The sequence below is a fragment of the Archocentrus centrarchus genome, chromosome 4 (assembly GCF_007364275.1).
Source record: "Archocentrus centrarchus isolate MPI-CPG fArcCen1 chromosome 4, fArcCen1, whole genome shotgun sequence".
Lineage (NCBI taxonomy): Eukaryota > Metazoa > Chordata > Actinopteri > Cichliformes > Cichlidae > Archocentrus > Archocentrus centrarchus.
In genome coordinates this window covers 37,875,500-37,900,901 of record NC_044349.1, presented here as the reverse complement: position 1 = coordinate 37,900,901, position 25,402 = coordinate 37,875,500, and the positions used below count along the sequence as shown (strand labels likewise).

The window sequence follows — 25,402 nt, the reverse complement described above, 5'->3', positions numbered from 1 at the left end:
TCAATGGCACATTACCAAGAAGGACATTAGAGAAATGGAGGTCTTACACGGTGGGTGTCTTCTCCAAACAAATATTCAAACTGTGGGGAAGAACTGGAGTGTATGAACATGTCTCATGAAATAAAGATGTAGAGCTTTAACGTGGGCAGAATGAGCTAAAAATGCCACAATAGAGGAGGATGGCCCTCAGATGGATGCCGCCTGGGAAGAGGAAGAGCGGCAGACCAAAGAGGAGGATGCTGGTTGAGCTACAACAGATGGAGAAGCAGAGGCAAGAGACCGAGATGGGTGAAGGTTATAAGCTACGGCCTGATGCCAGTGAAGAGCAGTAGTAGTAGTAATAGTAGTACTAGTAGAAGTAGTAGTGTGTGGGGAACTGTGCCTCCTCACGTTTTTCAGTCACGTGATTAAAGAGAAAATGTAGCTGATGAGGTTTGTGTTTCCAATAACGTCAAACACAAAGTGGATAAAGTGATTCTGTCTGCATGCAGTTCTTTTAGGCGCCAGCAGATGGAGGCAAAGCACTGCAGCCTGAGCGGACTGCAGGGCGCCGCTGCAGCATTAAACTGTGTCATTGTGACGTCACATAAAACACATATACACACACACAAAAAAAAGTTAATTCAAGCTTTAACATTGGAATTTATTGGAGCATCTTTTGTACATATTAGATAACACTGTGCGGTCAACATTCATCAGCTACTGTATAGTGTAAACTCCAGATACAATGTAACAGTTATTTTAGAAGCAGAGTTCAGTTTCAAACCGATGTTCCAGCAGAAAACTGAAACACGATGAAAGTCTTCAATGTTTGCATAAATGTAAAAGCTGAGTTAATTTCTCTGTAAGACTTTAATAAGAAGGTGCTGCTGCAAGCCAGTTAGCTTAGCTTAACATAAAGACTGGAAATGAAGGGAAACTGCTAGCCTGCAGTGGTCTAAGTAAAGAAAAGTGGGTTTTTGAGGATGACAGGCAAAGGTTTTATACCTTTGGACAGATGCTAAGCTAAACCAACTGACTGCTCTATGACAGGACAGATGTGAGGCTGTCCTGTCAGGTTATCTAAAGGAGGGGCAGTGGGGTATGTAATGTTTCCACAAATGCAGCCAGGAAGATGGACCTCTGTGCTGACCGTCACTGCAGCCTCATCTCACTTCACAGAACGACCCGTCTTGGACGCGTCTGGGTGCACAAAAAGAAGCAGAGTTGTCATTCAGAGGATTGCAGCTGTCTGGAAACCTGAAAGTCTTCCTTACTGTCTGTGTGAGACTCACCAGGTCTTGTCGGCGGCCTGAGTTTGCCGGAGAGATCAGAGGTGTCTCTGGGTTTGGGGTTCTGGGGCTCTGGCACGCCCGGCCGGGACTTAACAGGCAAAGGAGGCCGGTTTTGAGCCATCCCGCCCTCGGACCGTGAGGGCACCACAGGTTTCTTGAATGCCGTCGGATGCAGACTGGCGGCCGGAGGCTGAGGCTGAGGTTTGTTCTCAGAGCAGGTGAAGGAGCGGTTACGTGGAGTGGGAACCGGGGGGCGTTCGGTATCTCCGTCTACTGCTTTGGAGGGTGGAAACAGGACATCCGGGGGTGTGAGATGGTCCTTCTGTTGATGGTCTTGATCTTTGCAACGGCCGTGCGATTTGGTTACTGAACCATACAGGGGGTTATCGAACATCTCCGACGTCTTTCCGTTCTCACCCCTGCCGGAGAGAGCGTCAGTTAGTAGATTCAGTTCCACCTGCTAGAGAATGAGATCAGCTACAGGTTTTCGGGAATGAAACTAAGTCACACTTACATGGAAGAAGGCTTTCCCGTGGGACTGCGTGTACCCACATCGTAACCACCCTTCTTTGGCTCTTTCCCCGCTTGTCCACAAGGGGCAACATTTCGTGGCGGCATGCTGTAACTCCAGCCCTTATCTATCACGTTCCCGCTCCTGAATGACATTCCCATGTAAGCGGGGTTAGAAATGTCATGTGACTGGGTGACAGAAAACCTGGCAACCAGAAGAAAGGAAAAGAGTCGTGTTTGATGTACTGTTTAAAAGGACCTGCTATGATCATCCCTGGACTCGACTAGAGCAGCTTTGCATGATTCACAGTTCAGAATGATGCTTCTTTGACTTATACTTCATTCACCCCTCTGTCCAAAAAGTCCCTTTAACTCCTCTCTCTTTAAGCCAACTTCCAGATTTTCTGTCACTCCCACCTCTGCATGCAGGTTTACTGTTCTGAAAGGTCGTGTATTTCCCCCAGATCACCATGTTTCCCTGAATCTAAGTGAGTAGCATCAGTGCCTAAAACACAAAGGTCCAAACAGAACATGGATCACAGTGTCCCTGCTGATAAACCTGCGAATTATGCCACCAACAGCCATCCACCCTCTTAACACGGACGCTGTAGGTCTCTAAAACAGGACATTTTCTCCAAGTGACCAGTACTGCTAAATGACCACTGCAAAGAGGACAGCCTCTGAGTGAAGCTCAAATTCTTCTTCTGGCTGATGCCTTTAGGGGTCACCACAGCAGGTCATCTGCCTCCATCTCATCTCATCTGGACCCACCAGAAACACTCTTCATACTCTTCATAACTGCCCTCACTCCCTCCTGTCTACTTTCTCCATCTCCCCGACTATCCCACTTTTTCTTGCTAACTTCTTCCTTTGAATACTTTCCTGTACTTCCTCATTCCCCCACCAAGTCTCCTTGTCCTCTTTCTTCTGTCGAGAGGAAACATCAGACATCTCCTTGGCAGTTTCCCTCACCACCCCAGCTGTTCCAGCTGTTCCCTGTTATCTGGTAACTCTTCCCTACCACCTTCAACTCCTCCCTGAACTCTGTGCAGTATTCTTCATTCTTCAGCTTCCACCTTAATCCTCACCTCTGCCTCCTTCATGTCAAAGGTCATCCTACAGACTACCATCTGATGCTGCCTGGCTGCATTCTCCCCTCACACCTCCCTGCAGTCTCCTCTTTCAAACTGCACCTTCTGCATAAGCTGTAGTCCACCTGTGTGCACCTTCCTCCACTCTTACATCACGCTATGCTCCTCCCTCTTCTGAAAACACCACAGCCTGGTCACCACAGCCATTTCCATCCTTATTTCACAATCCACCTCCCTCTGCACTTCTGTCCTTAACACCATACGCACTGACATTCAACATCACCCCTCTGGTTTCCAGCTTCAAACTCATGATCCTGTCTGATGCTCTTTCCATGTATTCACACATCATCTTCCTTAAAGATTAGCCCTCCTCCAGCTGCCTTCCTCATACGATGCCCCGTGCATCGCAGAGATTCGACAGCATTAAAAAAGGATCAACTTCCAGCCCCGATTCCTCCTGTTTCAGTTTATGGCTGTGAAATAAAGAAACAAGTCAGGTGTGCACATATTATTTTGGACAGATGGACACTGATCAGACTTCTTCAGGCCCTGATGAAGTTTGTCAAACTCTTTGAAGGGCAGAGAGAGCCATCACAGAGGGTGATCATCACAGATGTTAAAATGTGACCATATTATAAATGACTTTGAGCTAGAATGAAACACAGTTAGAAAGCAGCCACCTGTCCCACAGGGCGATACGAGCCTTGAAAGTGCTGGATGGGAACACTTTTCAGACTTGGTTAATTTTAGAGGGAATGACCCACAATACAAAATAAGGGAATGCCTAACAGGCTCACAGGGAGAGAAGAATCTTACTTATTGAGGTCTCCACATTTGCCTTTTGAGATGACAGCATCATCCCTCTCAATTTTGATGAAATCTGAAAAGACAAAATAAGAATGAAGGCTGAAGAACTGAAGCAGGAAAAAGCTGAAGAAACACGTCCTGAGCTGAGCTTCAGCCTCACCGTATAGCTTCTCAGTGGGCTTGCCCTCGGAGGTGCGTAGCTGAATGCCACCTGTCAGCGTGCCCGTCTTCTCGCCGTGGTGAGTCAGTGTGATCTGAAACTCGGTGTAGCTGATCTCAGCGGCTCGCAGAGCTACACAGCCCTCTCCTGTGGGAACAACACAGCAGCAAAGTGTAAGCGCTGCTCAGCGCCCGGCTGACAAGCTGTACTGTGAGCTCATTACCGTACGACTCGTCGCAGTCTGTCGACTTCACACACATCAGGATGTGCTGGTCCAAAAGGTACTCGGGGTCAGAGATGATCGGGGTCAGCTTAGAGGACAGAAAAAAGAGGAGGATGATGAGTGACAGAGGTCAGAACAAAGCTGTCTCAGTGCCGTGAGCTGCGTCTTTGTTTTACCTCAACTTGGTTACCAAACCAAACTTTTATGGACCCATCAGAGTGCTCCATGTTATCTCCCTCTGTAGTCTTCACCGTTTCTGTTGGAAATATTTGCTTTTAATAAGTGCAGCTTATCAATCACACGTCCTCTGGCCCGCAGTGCTGCTTGTTGTTGGAGAAATCTGCTGTAACGATGTCTGACCTTTTCTGTCACATATCTCCTGTTCCACTGCTGGATGCTCATATTAAACATGACCAACAAATGAGCAGCAGTAGTTTTTTTCTACATGATGAGCTGACAGGTTGCACCGAGGCCCAGCATAAACAAGGATTATTGTGAATTGTGAATCATGCAAAGCTCCTCTGGTGGGGTTCAGTAATAAGAATACGAAGCTGGAAATGAGCAGAATTATTCCACTTGAAATACAGTAAGCAGTTTAATGTAGGAACTACTTTCTGTTTAGTGTCTGCAGGTAGGTGCACGCTGCCGTCTGCACAGCGATCACCTGATGGAAGCACTCTTGGTATTTTTATTGAGTTGATTTTTGTAGTACAACATTTTAATGGGTTTTAGGATTTAAGTGTACATGAATTCTTCTCCCGTCTCCACCTGATTGAGGAGCTCAGTTTTTCAGATTTTTTCTTTTCTTTTTTCAAGCGTATTGAAGTGAGAGCAGCCATCTCTACAGCTTAGATCTCCAAAGCTGGGCCGCACGGCGCACAAACGGCCCTTCCAGACCAGAGGACGCACGGCTGTGTTTATTGTTCCTTTAAAGCAGAATCTTGTTGGATGTGGTCAATCAGAAAGAGGAAACCTACTCTCCAAGCAACTGGAATGGAATTCGATGAAGAACTTGGTCTTCGACTTGGTCAGCAAGATGGCCACACAGTTCATGATCTGAATGCCCCCAGGAGATGCACTGCTGGGATCTGAAAGATAAAAATGACATCAGCCTGCAGGTAAGGGGCGCACGTGTGATGAGGCCGGCGGGGATCATACCTTGCTTGGAAACAAACTGCGAGGCGACTCCGACTTCAAATGAAGCAAAAACCGGGGAGTGGTCACTTGTGGTGATGTTATTAGTGCAGCCTGCAAGTTAGACAGTTCAAACAAAGGCTCATCAGCACTCCTTTCCCACACACTGTTCCCTAAAAGAAAATCTCTTCCCACCTCCACTCAAAAGTCATCTCACATTCTTCCAGATGTTTCCCAAAAAAAAGCTTCACTGAAACATCACGTCCAGCTCAGATATCTGATGTAAAAACATGTTGTCATGGTCGTGGGCAGATGGCCCAGTGTTTTGTAAAGTTCTGTTTTTTTTGTTATATTTCTGGTTGGGTTTAGTAGTTTTTCTTATACTTTAGCTTCTGTTTGTGGTTTCAGTTATTTGTACTTTATTCTGGTTTCCCTTCGTTCTGGTCTTCCCCGTGTCTGTGCTCCTGTGTCTGTATTGTTCCTGCGTTTTGGCCCTTTTCTGTGTTTACTTCCCTTCCTGTTGTTTCCTTGTGTGTGTGTGTGTGTGTGTGTGTGTGTGTGTGTGTGTGAGAGACATTCCTTGTGTAGTGTCATGTCTGTTTGTATCTTGTTTGGTCACTTCCTGTTTTATTTTGACAGTCTCGTGTTTCCTGGGCTTTGTGTTTGGGTTTGCTTCCTCTGTGTTATTAGTTTCATTTGTTTCACCCGTGGTTCCCTGCTGTGTCCACTCTCCCTAATTTCCTCCTGTGTATTTAAGCCCCCCCCATTAACTCGTACCAGACTCCTAACACATCACATTAACTCATCAGCGCCTTCATCCTATAAAACAATCACAGAGCAACAAAAACTGAACTCTACAAATGCCTTTCCCCTCACTGATCAGTGCAATATTCTCCTTCTGCAATACAACAGTAGATATTTATCTAACAGGTCCCCTCTCTGACAATATGTGGAATGTAAATATACTTGCTGTGTGAATCTTGCTTTTCTATTATATTTTTATTGCTTTTCTGTTGTACTTCTATCTTGTTCTTACACACTTATTTTATGTATGAATGTATATGTGTGTATATATATATATATGTGTGTGTGTGTGTGTGTGTGTGTGTTTATACACTCAATAATGGCCAAGTAGGTATAGCCAATCACACAGCACAATATGATCATGAGCATGAGAAAGAGGCTGCATATCATTAGCATATATTATCATAGCATTAGCAGCCTGAAATCCTCCATGTTGTTTACTCCACTTCAGATAAATACTTCCAAAGTGTACAAAGTTACTAAACATCCAGGAATATGAATATCATGCTGCACATCTTTGAAGAGTAAAGAACACTTATGCCAGATTTCATGGCTCAGCTCCGTGTGGATTTGGAGTCTATAGACCGGAAAGATAAAACCTCATGATGGGATGAAGTGTTTTTTCTAGAATCCCTTTTTTAATAATTCAGATATTTTGATATGTAAAATGCAGCACCAGGGAAAACAGTTTTGTAGGGAATGACTCACCGTACGCTTGGCAGACAACGTGAACCAGAGGGTAAGACTTCCGCAGGACGCGGTCACACCATGAGGGCAAATTATATTTGGTCTGCAGAGTTAAATTCATCACAGACATAAATACCAAATATTTAAATTTGACTATTCAAGACTGTAAAACAATTTAAGCATCATTTTAGATAAACAGCCCAACACATAATTTTTGTCTTTTTTCTTTCTCCAAAACATTTTCCTTTTTTCTAAAGCCTAAACTGAACAGTATGTTCTCACTGTAGACGTTAATTAAACTGATCTTTTAGTCTAGGAGCAGGCAAACTCAGGTTTACAAAGGTTAGACCTCACACATAAACCAAGACAGCAGAGATTTGTGCTCATGGATTTAGATTTTCACAGTTTCAATGAATCAAACTTTATTTGTATTGCACCTGACATGCAGGTTAGTGCAATTCAGAGTGCCAACAAGCAGATAATAAGGGCAAAAATCAAAGACATCAGTGCACAACTATAAGCAGCTTCAATTCAGTTCAATAGATAAAACACCATTAATATAAAAAAGTCTGAGTTCACTAAGAGTATGTCATTAAAAATAAGCACAATTAATCAAATAAAAAATTGTATCTAGTTTAATAAGAAAGTAATTCATAATTAAAAAAATAACACTAAATTATTTTATTTACTTTATTAGATAAACATTAAAGACAGACTAAAACTATAGCCATGAAGTAACTAATCAGGGGGAGTAATGTCAATAAAGCACTCAGTGACGTCACTGTGAGGCACATTAGACTGAACGTGAGCTTACCCCTGTTGCTTTGGCCTTCGTGTAGGCGTACCTCTCTCGTGAGTCTCTTTCGAATCGATATGTGGGCGCAAATGTGATTTCCTCTTCATCTACAATGAAAATCAAAAAAAAGTCTGTATGCATGCAGACCCAGTTATAAGGAAAAGAAGAGTTTGTGCAGAAAATCATGTGAATGCCAACATGAGCGAAGGCACTGCTGTATGCTGACGTGTACTGATCAGTATTCTCCAAAGCTCACCAAAATGCAAGAAGACCTTCCCCTCATTCCTCTCCATGCTGAGCTGGTCTTTGCTGAGGAGTTCCTGGTACTGCTGCTGTTTGATCTTTGACACAATGTTCTCAGCTTCCTGTGAAGGGAAACAGAGGAAGGTGGTGACTGGAAGTGTTAGCAGCTGAGAGCTCAGACTCCTGACAACAGAAGAGTTTTTTTTGTTATATATGCAGCAGTCACTTAAACACAGCACTGCTTCTGAGAGAAAAGCCACAACAATCAAATTCTATAATTCTGTATGGAAAGTAGGCATAAAAAAGATCTTTGTGTCATAGGTTTATGACTTACAGAAGATGGCAATTCAACGCGGTAGTTCAGATCTCCAAGCCAGAAGAGGTGCGTAAAGCGATGCGTGATGTCAAACGGATTAAGCTTCTTATCTCCCAGATTAAGAAATCTCAGGATGCTGAAGTAGTTCTGATTACGTCTGCAAATACAGCAAAAAAAAAACCAAATGCTTATTGCCGAAAGCAAAAATGTAATTACTGGATAAAGTTAAAATTAAAGGATACATCAAAGTTTCAGGAAGAGGGGGGTACATATTTATTATCATTTATGTCATCCTGGTTAAATAAGCTAAATAAATAAACAAAAAATCAGGGCGACAACAAATAAGAAAAAACAAACATGAAATTAACATGAAGGATAAAAAAATTAATTGGTCATATTCTCCATAATAATGGTAGCACATAAAGACCCATAAAAGTCAGGGTAATAAGTTCATATAAGCTGCTTGGTCCACTTATTTGGAATTAGTGAGTCGTTGCTGTTTTCTATTAGCAGGAATATTTTTAGCTCAAACATTTGTTATTCTTTTTGTTACCAGGACTTTGGTGGCATCTTTTCCTTGTTTTATTGATATCATAGTGTAGCTGTCTCTTTAAGCTAAACCCTTTAAATAACAACCTGGACTTTTCATTGTTACTCCCATCTTCACCAGTTACTTTTTGGGAACGTAACAATTCAACAGTCCCAGGTCTAGATCCCGGACAAGCCCCCAAATGATTAGTCAGAGGCACAACAAATAACAAATGTTCCAAAAATGCAGGCGCTAGTGCAACGATCAATCAAAAGTTGTAATCATATTTTCTATGATATATTTCTGATAATTGTGCAACTTGTGTTTGATTTGAAACAATGTGTGGTGTACACAGTGCACTATATGAAACTGTACAAATATGAGTATCCCTACCTAGCTGAAGCTCATTTTGTCATACAGGATGCTTTACCATACATATACTCAGTGTATTAGTAGCTAGTACAATTTAGCTGCTACTTAACAAATAATATGAATTATTTCTCCATAAAAAAAAAAAATTTGGCTCAATCTTTGTCAGTGTTAGTAGTAGGCTAATGCCAGATTGTGATGACTGATGGGTACATTTAAAGTTAGCTCCTGTTAGGAAGAATTGAATAAGTGAATGGGGGGAGGGGTTCCATGTCACAAATAAGAATTTTAACAACTGCCCCATCCAGCATGAAAATGACACCATTGTTTATATCAGGGTTTTTTCCTGCAGAGGCTATAAAACTGTTGGCACCTTTGTTAAACTTCCATTAAAGGACAATCACCAAGACTTTGGAAAATATTTTAAATGGAGTTTAATTTGCTCAAGCTCAAAAACATTTTTGTTCATAAAATGACCAAGGGAGCACAGACTCTTTGCCTTAACTAAAGGCAAACCAATCGTGGTTATGTGCACGGTTACCCCAAAAGGTCCGTTTTGAGCCAGGAAAAACCCTGTGTAAATGACATTACTAATAAGTTTAAATCATAAACATTTTAAAATGTAAAACCTGCTGCTCACCTGAGCTTCTTCTCACTTCCAGAGGTCAGATGACTGTTGACAAAGCCAAAAGACGTCCCATTGAACATGAAGGACACTCCCACTGCTCCCTTGTTTCCTATAAATCAAACCAGTGAGCACCGATTGGGTAATTTTTCAGTGACCTGTTATGGCCAGTCATTAAATGCCTTGAGGAGAAGTGGAACTGCTTACCCAAAGTGTTGGCGATCCCCGTCTTCACACTGTCTGAAAAAACATGAGAGATCCTGTTTTCGTGCTCAGGCTTGGCCAGGACCACGATCCGAATGTTCCACAGTGTGTGAATCGCCACCTGGATGTTTGGAGATATTTAGATCGTTTGATGCGTTAATACTCTGCGTCTGCATTCGGCTGTAACGTAACTTATCACAGCTGCTCACCTGTTTAAAGCTAATGTTTGTGATGTTCCTCAGGACACCTTTCACTGTCTCTGCCCATTCTCGCTCACCCAAAGGATCCTCCTGAGTGCCGATGACATAAAAATCATGTGGAATATGATCCGCGGTGTCGTCCTGTGTCTTCCCTTGGCCCTTACATTGAAACCAGGAGCTGATGTTGGGAGGAGGACTGGCATTTCCTGTGGGTTTGTGGATCAGCTTTTATATTAGAAGCAGTTAATCCAAATTCATTGAGCACTGAGTACTGTATGGCATCACTTTTACCCATGTTCCAGGTGCCGACAAACACCGTGATCATGTCTGGTTCAGGCTTTTCTGAGTGTTTGTTCTTCATTTGTTGGAGCAGCTGACAGAAACCTTCTCTTTTCTGAATTCACAAGATAAGAAAACATCAAATTTAATTAACTGCACATGACTGAGGCCAAAATAAGAAGCATCAGGTTTAAAAAGATGTTTACCTTTGTGTCATCAAACACAAACTCCTTACGCAAAATCTTCTCTTTCTCCGTCTCCACCACGATGACAAGCTTGGCGTGCATTTTCTGGGATTTCACCAACTGCAGGACTGAAGGATAATCACAATGCTGTTTTTTGAGATGAGTACTTTTGATGTTTTAAAGCAGTTCTTAAAAATACATTTGTTTTCACACAAGCCATTTTACACTCGTAGCAGAGAAGGTGCAACTTCCAGGGCTGAAAAACGAAGCACAAACTCTGCAGTTTCTCTAATGAGGCTGCCTCAAAAAGCAAGGGAAACCTCATAGACTCCCATGTTAAAGTGCCAAACTCAAAAATAAAAAACATCTTTGGTCTCTGCGGATCATTTTCCAGTTTTCCTCCTTCATAAGAAGTGATTTTTTAAAATTAACCCATCCGTCTGTATACTTGAGTCTCACTGCATATGCCGTGTGGTGGTGCAGACCCTGCAGGTTCAAGTCCCGACCTAGTCACCATTTACTGCGTGTCTTCCCCCATCTCTCCCCCTGCTTTCCTCTCTCTCTCTCTCCACTGCACTATCAAATAAAGCTGCCAACAACAAAAAAACCCAGATAAGTTTGTCACATCCTTTCAGTTTATAAATGCAACTTAGTAACCAAACTTGCAACATCCAAGTCTCCAAAAAAGGTCACTCATGGTTGGGTGGATTAACTTGTGATTCTAAATTGCCCATAGATGTGAGGGTGATAGGTTTGTCTGTCTTTTTGTGTTAGCCCTGCAACACACTGGTGACCTGTTCAGGTGGTACCCCTATAGCTGTTGGGATAGGCTCCAGAAATTGCTTTTGCATGCACTTCTTTATTGCTGAGTATGTGGCCTCCAGGAAGGGTGCTACTGAATGTAAGACCTGAAGACATTTTCCTGAGCTTTAGAAACACAAGGATGTTATTATTTAGAATTAGAAGGTGATTAATTTGAAAAGTCTAAACAACTTTAGCTTCGGGTCGTGAGACACTGGCGCCTATCTCAGCTGACATAGGCTGAAAGGTGGGGTAGACCTGGGCAGGATGCCAGTCCAAGACAGGACTAGAAGCCTGATGACTATTTTATTGAATTCCAACCAACTAGACTCTTGGTTGCTGCTTCCTGTGAAGAACCAAGCTTATGTGCCTGATCTGTGGACCCACATTTGCAAAATCATGGATCTCAGTAGAAGTTCTGGCTTGAACTGTGCTCACCTTTGTGGATGGAGCTGATCACAGATGACCACTACTTTACTATGAAAAATTCACAAGTAAATTTCCTGTTTTTCACAGCTCAAATTTAGCCAAATAAATAGTTAATAGAAGTTGAAATGGAAAAACATAAGGGCCTGGGGCAAAAACAGCTTATGCTCCTGGCGAGACAGAAACTCTGTACAAGTTGTGGTGGACACTATAAGCACTGCAGCCAGCGGGACCTCATTTAGTCTAGCTCCATTACAGCAAAATACTGTGAACGCTCAGTTTAACACCTTTGTTTTTCTACTGTGATGTGAATACAGACCAAGAATCACCAAATTTTATTACAAGCCTTCCAGCAGTCCTCAGAATTCAAAACCAAAAATGAAAGGATCACAAAAGTCAAACCAACAATTTGAGATAGAAATAAGCCCACAAAGTCCTTACTCTTATTGTGCACAAAGTATTTGTCTTCAGGTCCATCTTTTGACTTCTTAAAGTACAGCTTCCCACTTTCAATATCCACTTTCAGGAACATCTTTGTGGAAATACCGAGAGATTCTTGCTTGACCTACCAATGAAAGGAAACCGATCAAATAAAGCGCAGACATTTTATTTAATAATGTAATATAAATCCTCTTTTAGAGAAGCACCTCAAACATGACGATTGGTATGAGAGAGTTCCTTGGAGCTCCATCATATCCAACGGACTCAAACACAGAACCTTTAACCTGAAAAAAGGAAGTAGAGAAGTCCTTAACATGTCCGTAACATGTAACTGCCATTCTCTGTTATCCTGTAAAAAAGGACACGGTGCAGTACTTTTACCTTATCTTCTATTGAATAGAGCAGTTTTGTTAGTTGCTCAAGCCTATGGGACACAGCTTGACCTGATTCAGAAGAACTCTGAAAAGAAAGAAAGAATATAAGATAAGAGTGGCTTTTTATGGGTGCTGATAGTAATACTGCAAAGGATCATGGGTGCCACTAACTTGTTTGGGTCCAATCCCCGGAGAGAGCTGTTGGTCCAGCGTTTTGTGAAAGACCTCCAGAGTTGGTACGATGCGGGAAATTTCACTGCACCCCAAAAAAGATCAGAGCGTGTTTAAATCAACCCAGTCAAGTGGATCGAGTACTACATATTCTATCAGCTGGACACTGTACCTGTTCAGGTTCTTGCACACTGCCATGATAAGCTTCTTGAGGCCCGGCAGGTTAGGGTTACCGTTTTGTGCTTGTTCAGCATCCAAGCAGATTGAAGTCCTGAAGTATTCTTGGATGGCTATTTGATGCTCTTCCGGTAAGCTGGAGATGTAACACAACAGCTCTTTAAGTCAGCACATTTCTCAGCTCAGCATTCGTTTTGGAAAGTTTGGTACCAAATGCCTAACTACTATTTTTATAGTGACGTGGGTGCCATAGATGCTGTAGGTACGGGACATACTGGGCAGTTACAACAACATGTATCATGGCATCCTTAACTACAGATAACTGTGCAACTGCTGGTAAATGTGACCATACACGGATAAGTCCATGTGCTGCAGTCTCGCCAGGTATGTGTCTGTTATGGATTTGGAGGCTTGCTCAGAAGTCTTGGTATCGCCGTCCTTCACATCGAGTGGGATGTTTCTGGGTGGGAGCTGCGGGGGAAGACTGTTTGGTTCTGCAGACATAAAGTATGTTTAGGATGAGCAACATTTTCTCTTTCACATCATAACCACTGAACGGGCAAAGGGAAGGTTCTGACCTGGTTCCTCGTCGACCTCCTCCTCCCTCTGCACAGAGTACTGCAGATGTGTCACCAGACCCATGTTGGGGCTGTAATATGCCTCCACCAGCTCAGGTAGCATAGCGAAGAACCTAATAGGCACTCCTTCAGATGCCTGCAGAGCAGATAACAGCAAAAACAGCTTTTTAGAAACAAAAGAAGGCTCTGAGATGCCATGTGTTGTTGTTCTGAAAGAGCTTTTTTTGTCCTTTGTTACCAAACCAGGTGACATAACCTTTATGTGTTACTTCCCATATGACGTCAGACCTGTCTGCTGTCTGCGTCTGTGGTGTTTTCCAGCTGAAGTCAGAACACCAGCTGCATTTTCTAAGAAACTCTTTAATGATTTCATTATTGGATCTAAAAGAGCACATTATAACCCATAAATCTTTACCCATTTTACATGCCTGCTGCTCCCATCTTCAGAATTACAGTATTTACAGAAAGTGGTTTTAACACTATGTTCCTTCAATGAGTTTGCTATCTCCATATTTTAGTTACCATTTCATTTAGCCTCGTGTGCCTGTGCTAAACATTTACTCTGAAACTTGCAATCACTTGGTCGTTACAGTATTTTAAGGCTCTAGCTTCAAACTAAACTGCACTATTAACTGTATCTGCACAGCTGCACGTTGCCACCTCGTCTAACACTTTTGGGTTTTTTAAAGCAGGAAATGGTCACATGCACCAACAATAAGATGGTGACGGTGCTGACTTGTAGCTACTCCATACCAGTGAACTTATTTTGGCACAAAGCACATTTTACTTTTCCAGATTTCTATCTAAAGCCACAGGTCTGTGCAGCTGTTGCATCTAAAATGCATTCATGCCTCTCAGTTCAGAAATCAGTAATTGAAAAACTGTTCTGTGTTCTGGAGTTATGGAGATTATACCCCGTTAAATCTTCCTTTCAGGCACCCAAAAATATTAATTCTAATCTTTTAAAACTTGTATTGCAAAGGTGACGTGGACATAAAGCATCGGCTGGTCTGCAGACCAAATTCAGCCTTGCTTTTATCGTTGCCAACTCATTTACTGTAAAACTCTCAGTTCCTGCTTTGGTTTCTTCACTGTCTCATGTAAGGAAGGTCGCAATGGCAGACAGTACAGAAATGATGACCCGGCATTTGTCACAAAATCCCCTTTTACTGAAATATTGAATCTATTTGATAGATTATAAATGTAGAAAATAAAGACAGATTGGGTCTAACTGAGGCATTTGTAGCTTTGAGCTCATTTCACGGTGACAGTTCACATCTCTGTGAATTTGACAATCTCAGACTTGTAAATTAGTACGAGTGTAGCTTTGTTGGTTTCTGTATTTGGTGTGCAATATTGTATGTACGTATTGTATGTAACAATATTTCAAACACTGTGCACAGCCATGTAAGCAGCTCAGAGACACTGAGCTAAGGCACCGCTCTGTGCTGAAATCTGTATGCTCTCATTTAACAGTGACTACATGCTGATGCTTATTATTGTTATTATATAAGCGTGCCAGCGTGCTCATATCTGCAGACTGAATGCGCTGCAGTTAGTTTGTGGGTATTTGGTCATGTACCAAATTAAAATGTAACCAGGGGGTGTCAGGGAGTATGAATGTATTCATTAAATTTCATGATTATCCATCTGATAACTGTGGAGATGCCTCTCACACACACACACACACACACACACACACACACACACACATGGTTTCATGGAGTAGTGACCATGAATGTCATTTATGCATTCATCTCTCCTGATGATGTTAATTTATTTCGGTTTGGGTCAAAGTGGTGGATGGTTAGTACAAGTGTGGGATTACTTCTTAAATTAGGTTACAGCTGAGCATTAAACCAGCAGTGCATGACTAATAGCTCTGATAATATCACAAATGTCCTTTCATCCCCACAATAACTACAGTAACTCATGTGCATTTGGACCAGAGCGAGCGTCAGACTGTGAACCCACCTGGACAGAGAGTTTCTTGTCTTCATTTGGCAGGATTCTGTATGTGTACACACAGTTCTGGTATCTGTGGATCAAATACATGCAAAAGTCTGTCGACATGAATGTAAGGTCCAGAAATAAGTGGATCACAATCATTTTTAAATGAAGGCTACCCAACGAAACATGATGTGCGGAGGGGAAAGGGTGGTGCTTTGTGGCTGCACTGTATGCAAATAAAAGGGAACTAGTCTTGTGTTGCAGTGTGTATGCGCAAAAAAAAAGTAATGTGATGCGGTGAGACGGTGATAAGGAACTTTAAATAACAACTGTGCTATGGTTATTCTGCATAAGTGCTAAAGTTTGGAATTGTTTCCTAATAACAGCCGTATCATGTCGTTTCCAAAGCTGTTGTGAAAGTTTAACGAACGAGAAACACGAAGCATATGAAAGCATATTAAAATCACCTGTTACTGCACGCGCAATAGTAAAAAGAGACAATAACTTACAAAACGCAGAGGGCATACGCTCCCTGTATGGACTCACTGTCCCGGATGAGGAAGCTTCCATCTCTTGCTGCTTTAGAAAGTAGATCCTCAGCCTTGGATCGAGTTATATTGCCATGGTACCAAGGTTGATAACTTGGCATCCTGTTCGTCACCCAAGAGCCCAAACTCAGGAGCTTTGCATCTGAGCTCAAAAAAATGATCCTGGCAAACCAAAGTAGACTCAAATTTTCCTTTTGGCTATTTTCATCTTCTCACGGTGCATACTTTTGAGCTCTTTCTTTCACTTGTTCATCCTCTGCCTCCGCAAGTTGTAAAAGGAAGCTGCTACTAGCTCGGCTCTGAACTTCCTCATTTGTCAAGTCAAAGAGAGGAGGGCCCTGGTGTCTTCACTCTGCCTCCTCTTTAACACATCCACACGCTATAAAATGGAAATACAGACTTTTGCTTGCACAGTAAAAATCTTTATCACCTTACACTGATGATTAACCAGCACATCGAACCCTTTGGTTTGCATGTTCGAGTCAACTCTCAGAAAACAGTGAACATATATGTAAAAGCTTGAGCTAATAGAAGTGAAAAGAGGAAGTCAGAAAAAAGGACAACCATGATGATTGTGAGTAGTTTCAGGAAGGGATTTTACTGGATGGATCTGCTTTAAAACATGAGCACCAAAAAAAGAAAAAAGAGCTTGATTTCAAACACCAGAATTTTGTCCTTTGAGCTAAAATGAAAGATTGCTTCATGTTCACCCTGCATACTGCTTTCTTCTTTGAACCATGTGATAGGAATCAGGGGAGCATGGGGGTTTTCTACAATATATACATTCAGGAAATACAAGTTAAAGTGGCTTGTTCATGTGATGGACAGGAAGTCTTGCAAAAATAAGAGGAGGAAAATGAGCTGCTCACAAACCACAACACGTCACATGATATGAAAAGAGAACTACACGTTGAGAAGTGACTGCAGCCTCAGAGGTTTCTGTCCCTGCACTTGAAATAGGTTTACCACTTTCACGGCGAGCGCGTCAACGCCCCAGACATGAAGGACATGAAATCATACTTTTGCTTTCAGCACAAATGTTGAGTTCATGTAGTTTTTATGCGACAAACAGATGATCTTCAAAAAAGAGAAAGAAGGACGTGTCACACAACTGCTGCAGCAGTGAATCACACAAGTTTAAGTTGCAGAGAAGATTCAGAACATATTTTCACATCTTACATTTCATCAAACTGTAAAATAGAAGAATAGTTAATAGCTTGTCATGCAATGGTGCAACAGAAATGCATAGCATTATATGAGAGTTAAGAAAAACATTTACAGTAGAGATTTGTCGAGCATAAGCAGAGTAAACATACAGCAACTGGAGTCTTAAAAAGCTGTGACTGTCCTCACCGTGAGCATCATATTTTATCATGAAAATGACTTTTTGTTTGTTCCACAGGGAAATATTTCAAAAGTGGACACATTTACATAATCCACACACCTTCAAAGCAGCTGTTATGTTTTTTTGTGCTGTGTTCATTAGTGTGACTGTAGATTGACAGTCTCTGATCTGCACCTCTGGACTGTGTTTTTATGCTACTGCAGCATTTTATCTGACAGATAAGGTGGATCACTGAGCTTCAGTTTTGGTGAATGAAATTCTAGTTTTTTATTCATCTCTTACTTAATTAAAACTAATTAGCCACTTTGTGTGTCTGTCCATGGCACCCACATGATTTATGGATGCAGCTAACCAACGTAGCACTTCACCTTTTTATTCTGATACATCTGGCTCCAAAACCCTAACACCTGGTTAATGCCGAGTCTCCAGTAGCCTGTGGGTGACACCACAGTGATCATGTCCATCTTTCACATAGTCTGTGGGCACAGTGGTGCTTTGGGTTAATGCTTACACCAGCGTGCTATCATACAATGAAAATGCTAACATGCTAACATATGAAACGTATAATATTTACCCTGTTTAGCTTCCCAGGTTAGCACATAAGCGTTCTAGCTTTTGCTAGTTAGCACTAAACAGCAGTTTTCTGTCTATTTGGCCTGAAACTAAACATCTGATCATAGGGACCACTTGTAGCCTTAAAATATGTCAACACATATTTGATAAGCCAAACAGAAAATACAGCCTGAGACACCACAGATAAAAAGTAACATTACTCACAATAAACTGCTGCATATTTATCATATATCATCATCTATTTAATTTGGCTTAGAATAAAACAAAAACAGCAGAAAATACTCACTCAAAGTTGACTGTGGATATATTGGATCCCTGTTTTGGTTTTCCAACAAGTAGGCTAAATGATTAGCACTCAGTACTTTATATAATACCATGTAGCAGAGCCAATTAAAATTTTGACATCATCAGGTTTTTGTTTCATGTCCGGAACACGTCAGTTGTTATTTTTAGGCAAACTTTTTTATTAAATCCCACTCAAACCAACTCAGATAGCTGAGTCCGATCCCACGCAGGAGGAGGACACCGACTCGAGCAGCAGAATTTGGATGCAGGTCTAACTGCTTTGAATGTGGACCAATAAAGACTTTTAATGGGAACAACCAGAAGCTGAAATAAAACATGGAAGGCGTCGCTAACCAGTACAACTTGTCTGTCTTTTGACGACAGCATTAAAAAACGGGCACAGCCAGTTCTCCATATTCATTGACACGTGTCGTATTTACTGAATACAATAAATTTACTTTAAACTCTCTTCCATTTCATGACATTGTTAATGGACAATGTGATTTACTGGAGTGTCATGTCTGTCTTTAATTACAGCAGTGATGTCAGTTTGATTTTAAGGATTTGGTGGGACTGGTGTAGGGGAGTCACCAGACCTGGGACTTAATTTCAAATTGAACCTTTGGTTTGGCAGTCAAAGGATCATCGAGCTGAAGCTGGTTGTGTGGGAAAAGTCTGCACAGGTTTCTGGATCGAGTTCCTTTTCCTCAGAACTCAGACTTGGCACTCACAGAGCTCTCATGCGTTCCCTTTAACTCTCCACTGGTAGCCCCTGACATCCCTGCATTATCTTTACACAACAAGCGCCGTAGCGTGCTGCGGAACTTCTCCGCCCCAAACAGGTAGACCAGCGGGTCCATGGCACCGTTCAGGCAGGTGAGGGAGGAGGTTAGGCGGTTGGCCAGGCTCAGGCCTCTGCGTGTTTGGCAGGAGACGTCGGGGTGGCTGTAGCCCAGGATGAAGGTGGCCCTGCTCATATGATAAGGCAGGAAACAGACCACGTAGATGAGCATGACCAGGCCAATGGTGCGCAGGGCCCTCAGCTTGAGCGCTGGCTCCAACCTGGAGCCCCGATGCAGGCTGTGGATGATGAGGAGGTAAAAGGACAGAGTGGCAAGGAAAGGTGGCGTGAAGGCGACAGCCAATGAGATCAGAGCGTTGCGCGAGGCCTTCTCTCTGTATAGCTGCAAACACACCGTCATGTTGTCCACCTGTGCAGTCTGATGGGTGACCAGCAGTGGTGCCATGGAGACAGTGACCAGGACCCATAGAGAGAAGCTGATGATCTGAGCGTAGCGAGCTCGACGAACCTTCAGCGACCTCACAGCGTGGACCACAGCCAGGTATCGATCCCCCGCCACGCAGGCCAGGAAGTACAGGCTGGCATACATGTTGACATAAAACAAAAAGCCCACCACCCTGCAGGGTACTTCGCCTAAGGGCCAGTGGCCTCCTGTAAAGTGGTAGGTGGCCCTGAGTGGGAGGATGATGACGTACGATAGGTCTGCCACAGCCAGATGAATGAGGAAGACGTTAGCTGGAGAAGAAACGCCACGCTGGTGAGAGAAGATCCAGAGGGCTAAACTGTTGCCGCTCAGCGCCACGATGAAGACCACGAGGTAGAACCATCCGAACAGCTGGTTTTCCATTGTAGTCTCCACTGCCGCACAGCTCCCTGATGAGTGATTGGACGGCAGCTGCACTGTAGCAGACTCCATTTTGGTGGCTGTGGAGACAGAAAATATTATAATTATCATTAAGCCAGTTCTGCAGATGTTCTTATCTTAAAAAGGTAACCACAGATATTTAAGTCAGATAAGAGCAGGTCTATTTATACACCTGCAGCTTGGTCAGGTTTCCAACCTGCATTTGAGTACTTTTGATTTTTTTTAAGTTCATTGTTAGTATTCAGGCAGCAGTGACAGGAAACCGCATGCACACACGCACACACACACACACACAAAACAGGCAGGTTTCCAGCCTATAATTGCCTCATTGTAACCACTACATACAAGTATTAGACTTCCTCTAAAAACTGTAAGGCCAGGAAGTCAGACCAAGCCATTAAAATTTTCTCTTTCAGTCTGATCTCAGCAGACTTTAAAGAAGCACTCATTAATCTTTATCATTAAATCTAAATGCAATCTCAGCAACATAGGACAGGGAAAGCAAATTTGACCTTGTACTTGTCAATTCAGTCTCTTAGCAAAAACATAATGCCCCAAAAGTCCAAAACCAACCAGGTAAAGAACCCAGAACTAAGTTTTTATGCAAACTAAAGCATGGAAAGTTTTCATTTGATATCCTAAAATTAGTTGTATATAACAAAAATCAGTTGATTTTAATGGGGTCTCAAACTACTTTTGGAATAATGTCCACTGTGAAATGCACCTTTCCTGTTAGTTTAGAACTTTTCTGGTAAAGTTTAAGGTTTGAGGATGAATCTGACCAGTATATCTTCCAAGATTCCTGTTAGATTGCATGTTGTTTACAATAAGTGATTCCTTGGAAAGACCACCCACTGCTGCGCCGAACCCTGCCATGCTCCAGCTGTTCACTCTGTCCTGTTGTTTTAGCTCGATCTCAGAACACAGACATCATTGGGGTGTGAACAGCTGAGGAGTCTGACTTTAATTAATTTAAGGCACTTGGGTATTTTTGCTGGATCCAACACCAACATTTCTAACTGGGGCTGGGGCCGAACCCACACACAAGACTTTTAAATAGAAGATGGAAAATTCCCAAGTATACCAAAGCACTCCCTGAATGTATCCACCCTATTCATGGGAGAGTTCACATTAGGAGCTAAATGCACGAAAGGAATGTTTGCAAAGTGGAATACACTTTATTAGGTACGCCTAACTGCATGTTAATGCAAATATCTAATCAGCCAATCACATGGCAGCTACTCAGTGCATTTAGACATGTAGGCATTGTGAAGACGACCTGCTGAAGTTCAAACAAACATCGGAATAGGGAAGAAAGGTGGTTTAAGTGACTTTGAACATGGTGTGGTTGTTGGTCCCAGACAGGTTGGTCTGCTGAACATCTCTTCACGACCTCAGAGTGCCATCTTCTGATGGCTGCTTCCAGCAGGATAACACACATCACCTCAAACTGGTTTCTCGAACATGACGATGAGTTCAGTGCACTCAAATGGCCTCCACAGTCACCTGATCCAAAAGAGCACCTTTTGGTTGTGCAACAGGAGATTCTCATCATGAATGTAGCTGACCAATCAGCAGCAGCTGTGTGATGCTATCATGTCAACATAAAATCTTTGAGCAACGTTTCCAGCAACTTGTTGAATCTGTGCCATGAAGAATTAAAGGCACTCTGAAGGCAAAAGGAGGGCCACCCCAGTACTAGCATGTATCTAATAGGTATGCTGAGTGCATTACTCTGTATTTAATCATTAGTTATTATTAATCTCTGGCTCTCTCCCCTCAGCCCCCCCCTCAGCAGATGACCCCCCCCTCCCTGAGCCTGGTTCTGCTGGAGGTTTCTTCCTGTTAAAGGGAGTTTTTCCTTCCCACTGTCACCAAGTGCTGCTCATAGGGGGTCGTTTAGACTGTTGGGTTTTCTCTGTATTATTGTAGGGTCTTTACCCACAATACAAAGCACCTTGAGGCGACTGTTTGTTGTGATTTGGCGCTATATAAATAAATTGAATTGAATTGATAGTAAAGAATAACATTTGTATTTCAGGACAAACAAAAAACATTTGAAAATTTTTGGATTTAACAGAAAAAGTCTGATTGACTGAATCATGCAAACCACACAGTGTTTGATTTGTTGAACAGATGAAACAAAATACAAAATAAGCATTTCCAAACATCATCAATAACAGGAGCATTTTCTTGTTCATCTTTTTGTGTTCTGTTTATGTGTTATTGCTGATGTAGAGCTTTTAAAATGTCAAATATATTGTTGAAAAATAGCTGATATGATTAATGCTGCATAATCACAGGGCTTCACCCAAAGAAAAAAACTGACTGGCTTAATCTCCGTTTCGCCAGCTCACCCTCCAAACCTTTGGCCCTTTAAGAGGCAGCGTGACTCCTTTCAGTGGGTGTTGTGGGACCCACATGGTGGGGCATTTCTCAGCCAGAGCTCAGAGTTGGAGCTTTCAGTCCCCCTGAAGAAAGGCGGTTGCAGTCCCAGCAGGGATAACAAACCGGGAGCGGAGCAGCTGAATGGAAAAGCTTCCATAAATACGGATAATCCTGGAGAGAGACAAAGCTGAAATACGCCTTCATCACAGCGATCTGGATAAGCAGATCTGTGCAGCGAAGAGGAGACTGAGCATGCTGGCATGAAAAACCTGCAGCAGCTGTAATGTGTGAAATCTCCTATTGTTGTAAATGTGAAATATGGTAACAGGATTAAATGAGTCCACTTGATATTCAGCAAGTTTAAAAATCTGATGAAACGCTGCAGTCAGTACAAGCTGAGCTGTTTGGGTTTGCATGAGCAAAGTGAGCCATTTACAAAGAGATTTATTTGATAGTGCACTACTGAGTGCAAGTTAAAAAAGACCAAATAATAAAGAAGACTTACTGTGCAGGCTCTCCAGAGATGTAAAGTTTTGCTGCTTGAAGACAAAGAGGAGATGATCGGAGCAGGGAGAGTTCGTCTGCCGCTCGGTGGAAGAACTAATGCTCTGACATGAGGAATGCTGTCCTATAACCCCCCCATCTCTGCCTCAAGATGTTCCTGGGAATGAGACTGTAGCTCTTTTTGTGTCTCAACAAATTTGATAACAGAAAGGGAGTCCCAATGAGCGCCTTTCGCTTGAACCCTGACCCCACCCTTTCTCTCCATCCCCTTCTCTTCAGAGAGCCACTTGTGCGCTCCACAATAGCCTGAGTCAGAATGAGTGGTGCGTTTAAGCAGCGGAGGGAAGAATGGTGTGCCTCAGTCACAGTGAGTTGTCGGGTATGGCTCCATGGAAACCAGGGCTAGTGGTGCACTAAGTGCCTTTACCATGAACTCCCACCCTCCCACTGACAGATAGAAGATGGACTGTGGTGTTAATTGTGTTGTTAAAAGTTTATGACTGAAGCCTCAGAGATGATCTTTTGTAGACGGCCTGCTCAGTTCCAGACAGGGCCCCAAGCCCTCCCTATAGGACAGCCAGAGAAAAACAAGAGCCTAGAGTGGGGGTGCTGGAGGAAACAGAGGCCCTTGTTGCTGTCTTGCCTCCTGGGGGCATCTTAAATTGGAATGCCCAAAATAATCAGTCACATAGCCATCGGACAGATGTGGCGAGGGGACCCGCAGGCCGAGGGGGAGATAATATTTCTTTCATACATGAACTTCACAGCTGTGTGTCAGACACATCAGCCCTTCTTCTGCTCTGTATCATTGATATGCAAATGGTATTCTGTACACTTCAATGAAACTACTATCTGTGCAGGACTGCTTTGACATTGCTACTCTGTTAATCCACTGCCAACTGCTAATTGGGACGGCCCCCCCACTTTTGTTCGGCTCCTCCACTTTGTCTGTGATGAGTCTTGTTACCCCAAAGCCACAACATTTCCTTGTGCGAGTGCACACCATCATAAATTTATCATTCTTCTTACTGCTGGAAGGGTTGGGTCAATAAAACGTGCTTTTGCCAGCCAGTGAAAGAGTTTAATAGAAAACGAGATGCTTTCATTTTAAACCATAATTCAGCCTTTGTATGTAGCTGTGGAGTTTTCACAAAGTCAGCCTCACGCATGTAAACAAAGTGGGCTGTGCACGGTGTTTATCAGAGATGGAGTCAGAAACACATGAGGCTGAGTCCTGCCTCTGAGCCCGGACACGTTCAAACACTAAAGCAGTTCATCAACTCAAGAACTCCCAGAACAAACATAACCTCCACTATTCAAATGAACTTTGAACCAGGTCTAGGCTTTCTTCAGCTTACCATTTATTTTTTATGGTAGCTGTTTCAGTTGTTCATAACTCTGTTAGCTTTGCTATCTGCTCACTGCTCTTAGCTGCTCCTTCATTTTACAGCTATCTGCAACAATTCACCATTTGATCATTTTCAGCCGTTTATGTTCAGCTCCACACCTGCTGGCTCCCTGACAGCGTCAGTACTGCCAACAATACACAGCATGAAATATGGATATGCTGCTTGCAGGTCTGAAAAGGTGAAGCCGATGCGGAAGAGCTTTAAACCTGGATTCTGTTTAATGGTCACCAGGAGGCGATAGCTGTGGTTGCACAAAGCCTTGTGGTCCTATAGAAGTCAACGGGCCAACAGCTCTCTGCCCTGAGCTGTTTAAACACCTCCCTGCTGGGTTTATAGTCCCAGCCCCTCATTTTGGGTCATGCTGGATGAAATTAAGCCCATTGTGTAAATTTTGGTATACTAGAAAGGACGGGAGGATTATCTGGAGTATGAGGTTTCATAGTCAGATGCTCCCCTCTCTCATCACCTCTGTTCATCTCCAGGCTTCAGAATGGGACTGCAGGAACCAGTGAGTGATGTCACAGTAGCTACGTCCATCTTTTAAAAGAAGATGGCGTCTGTGTCCCCAATGGGGCTGACGCTGTGCATAGGTCAGTGATTCTCAAAGGGTCATGAGAGGTGGGGCACAGGTGACCTGGGAGAAAAGTCACGTGGAACTAATGTTTAACATTGTAATAATTTTCACTCTGGAACAAAGAAATTCACCTTGGTAACATTAATAAAGCAACTAGCAACAAATATAGTGAGTTTTTCCAGTGACTTTGGCGACTTCTGGAGACAGCCACGAAAGCCGAGATCCTCTGCCGTCACCGTGTTTTGTGTAATTTACAGAGAGCTCCTGTACCGCACCCCCCCATGAAAATAATGATGGAAAAAGTTTGAGAACCACTGGCATGGGTCAAATGCTATGAAAAACCTCACAGGTGGTGTTCATTGTTTTTAACACTCAGTTTCACTTCAGTGTTCTCCACAGCTGGCTGAACCACAGACCGGCTGCTCCACATGTCTGTGACACTGCCCACTGGTGACAGTTACCAGAGGGAGTTAAGCTCTCTGTGGGACCAACCACGGTCCCTTTGTTCAGAATTTTAGCTAGCTATTTAATTCCTTATTCTCCATTCTCAGCCATAGACAGTATGACAGATGGACGAAGCTCCAGGTCAGAAAGATGAAGCTGACTGCTTTATGGTTACATGAAGGCCACCAGATGGCGATAGCTGTGGTCTGCAGGAAAACGGCTCTCTGACCTCTGTGAACACTTTCCTGCTCAGTTTATGGTCTCAGTCACTTATTTTGGGTCATACTGAATGAAATTATCAAGTCTATTTT

The 25,402-nt window shown here is 42.9% G+C and overlaps 2 protein-coding genes across 2 annotated transcripts; both read right to left on the bottom strand.

The window, feature by feature from the left end:
* Nucleotides 1-652: 652 nt before the first annotated feature.
* On the bottom strand, nt 653-16,171 carry inpp5d (inositol polyphosphate-5-phosphatase D). Its single transcript, XM_030728173.1, has 27 exons — nt 15,864-16,171; nt 15,379-15,442; nt 13,405-13,540; nt 13,179-13,320; nt 12,822-12,962; nt 12,650-12,734; nt 12,486-12,563; nt 12,311-12,388; nt 12,105-12,228; nt 10,458-10,564; nt 10,264-10,366; nt 9,982-10,178; nt 9,776-9,893; nt 9,584-9,680; nt 8,064-8,202; nt 7,743-7,851; nt 7,505-7,593; nt 6,712-6,793; nt 5,224-5,313; nt 5,043-5,153; nt 4,242-4,321; nt 4,066-4,153; nt 3,843-3,989; nt 3,692-3,755; nt 1,789-1,989; nt 1,275-1,693; nt 653-1,182 (listed from the first exon to the last, which is right to left on the bottom strand). The coding sequence occupies exons 1-27, from the start codon at nt 16,001-16,003 to the stop codon at nt 1,151-1,153; spliced, it is 3,261 nt and encodes a 1,086-aa protein (XP_030584033.1). The 5' UTR covers nt 16,004-16,171; the 3' UTR covers nt 653-1,150.
* A 336-nt stretch (nt 16,172-16,507) lies between these two features.
* Nucleotides 16,508-22,855, bottom strand: gpr17 (G protein-coupled receptor 17). The gene is made up of 2 exons (XM_030727799.1): nt 22,666-22,855; nt 16,508-19,831 (listed from the first exon to the last, which is right to left on the bottom strand). The coding sequence occupies exon 2, from the start codon at nt 19,821-19,823 to the stop codon at nt 18,813-18,815; it is 1,011 nt and encodes a 336-aa protein (XP_030583659.1). The 5' UTR covers nt 19,824-19,831; nt 22,666-22,855; the 3' UTR covers nt 16,508-18,812.
* Nucleotides 22,856-25,402: the final 2,547 nt, after the last annotated feature.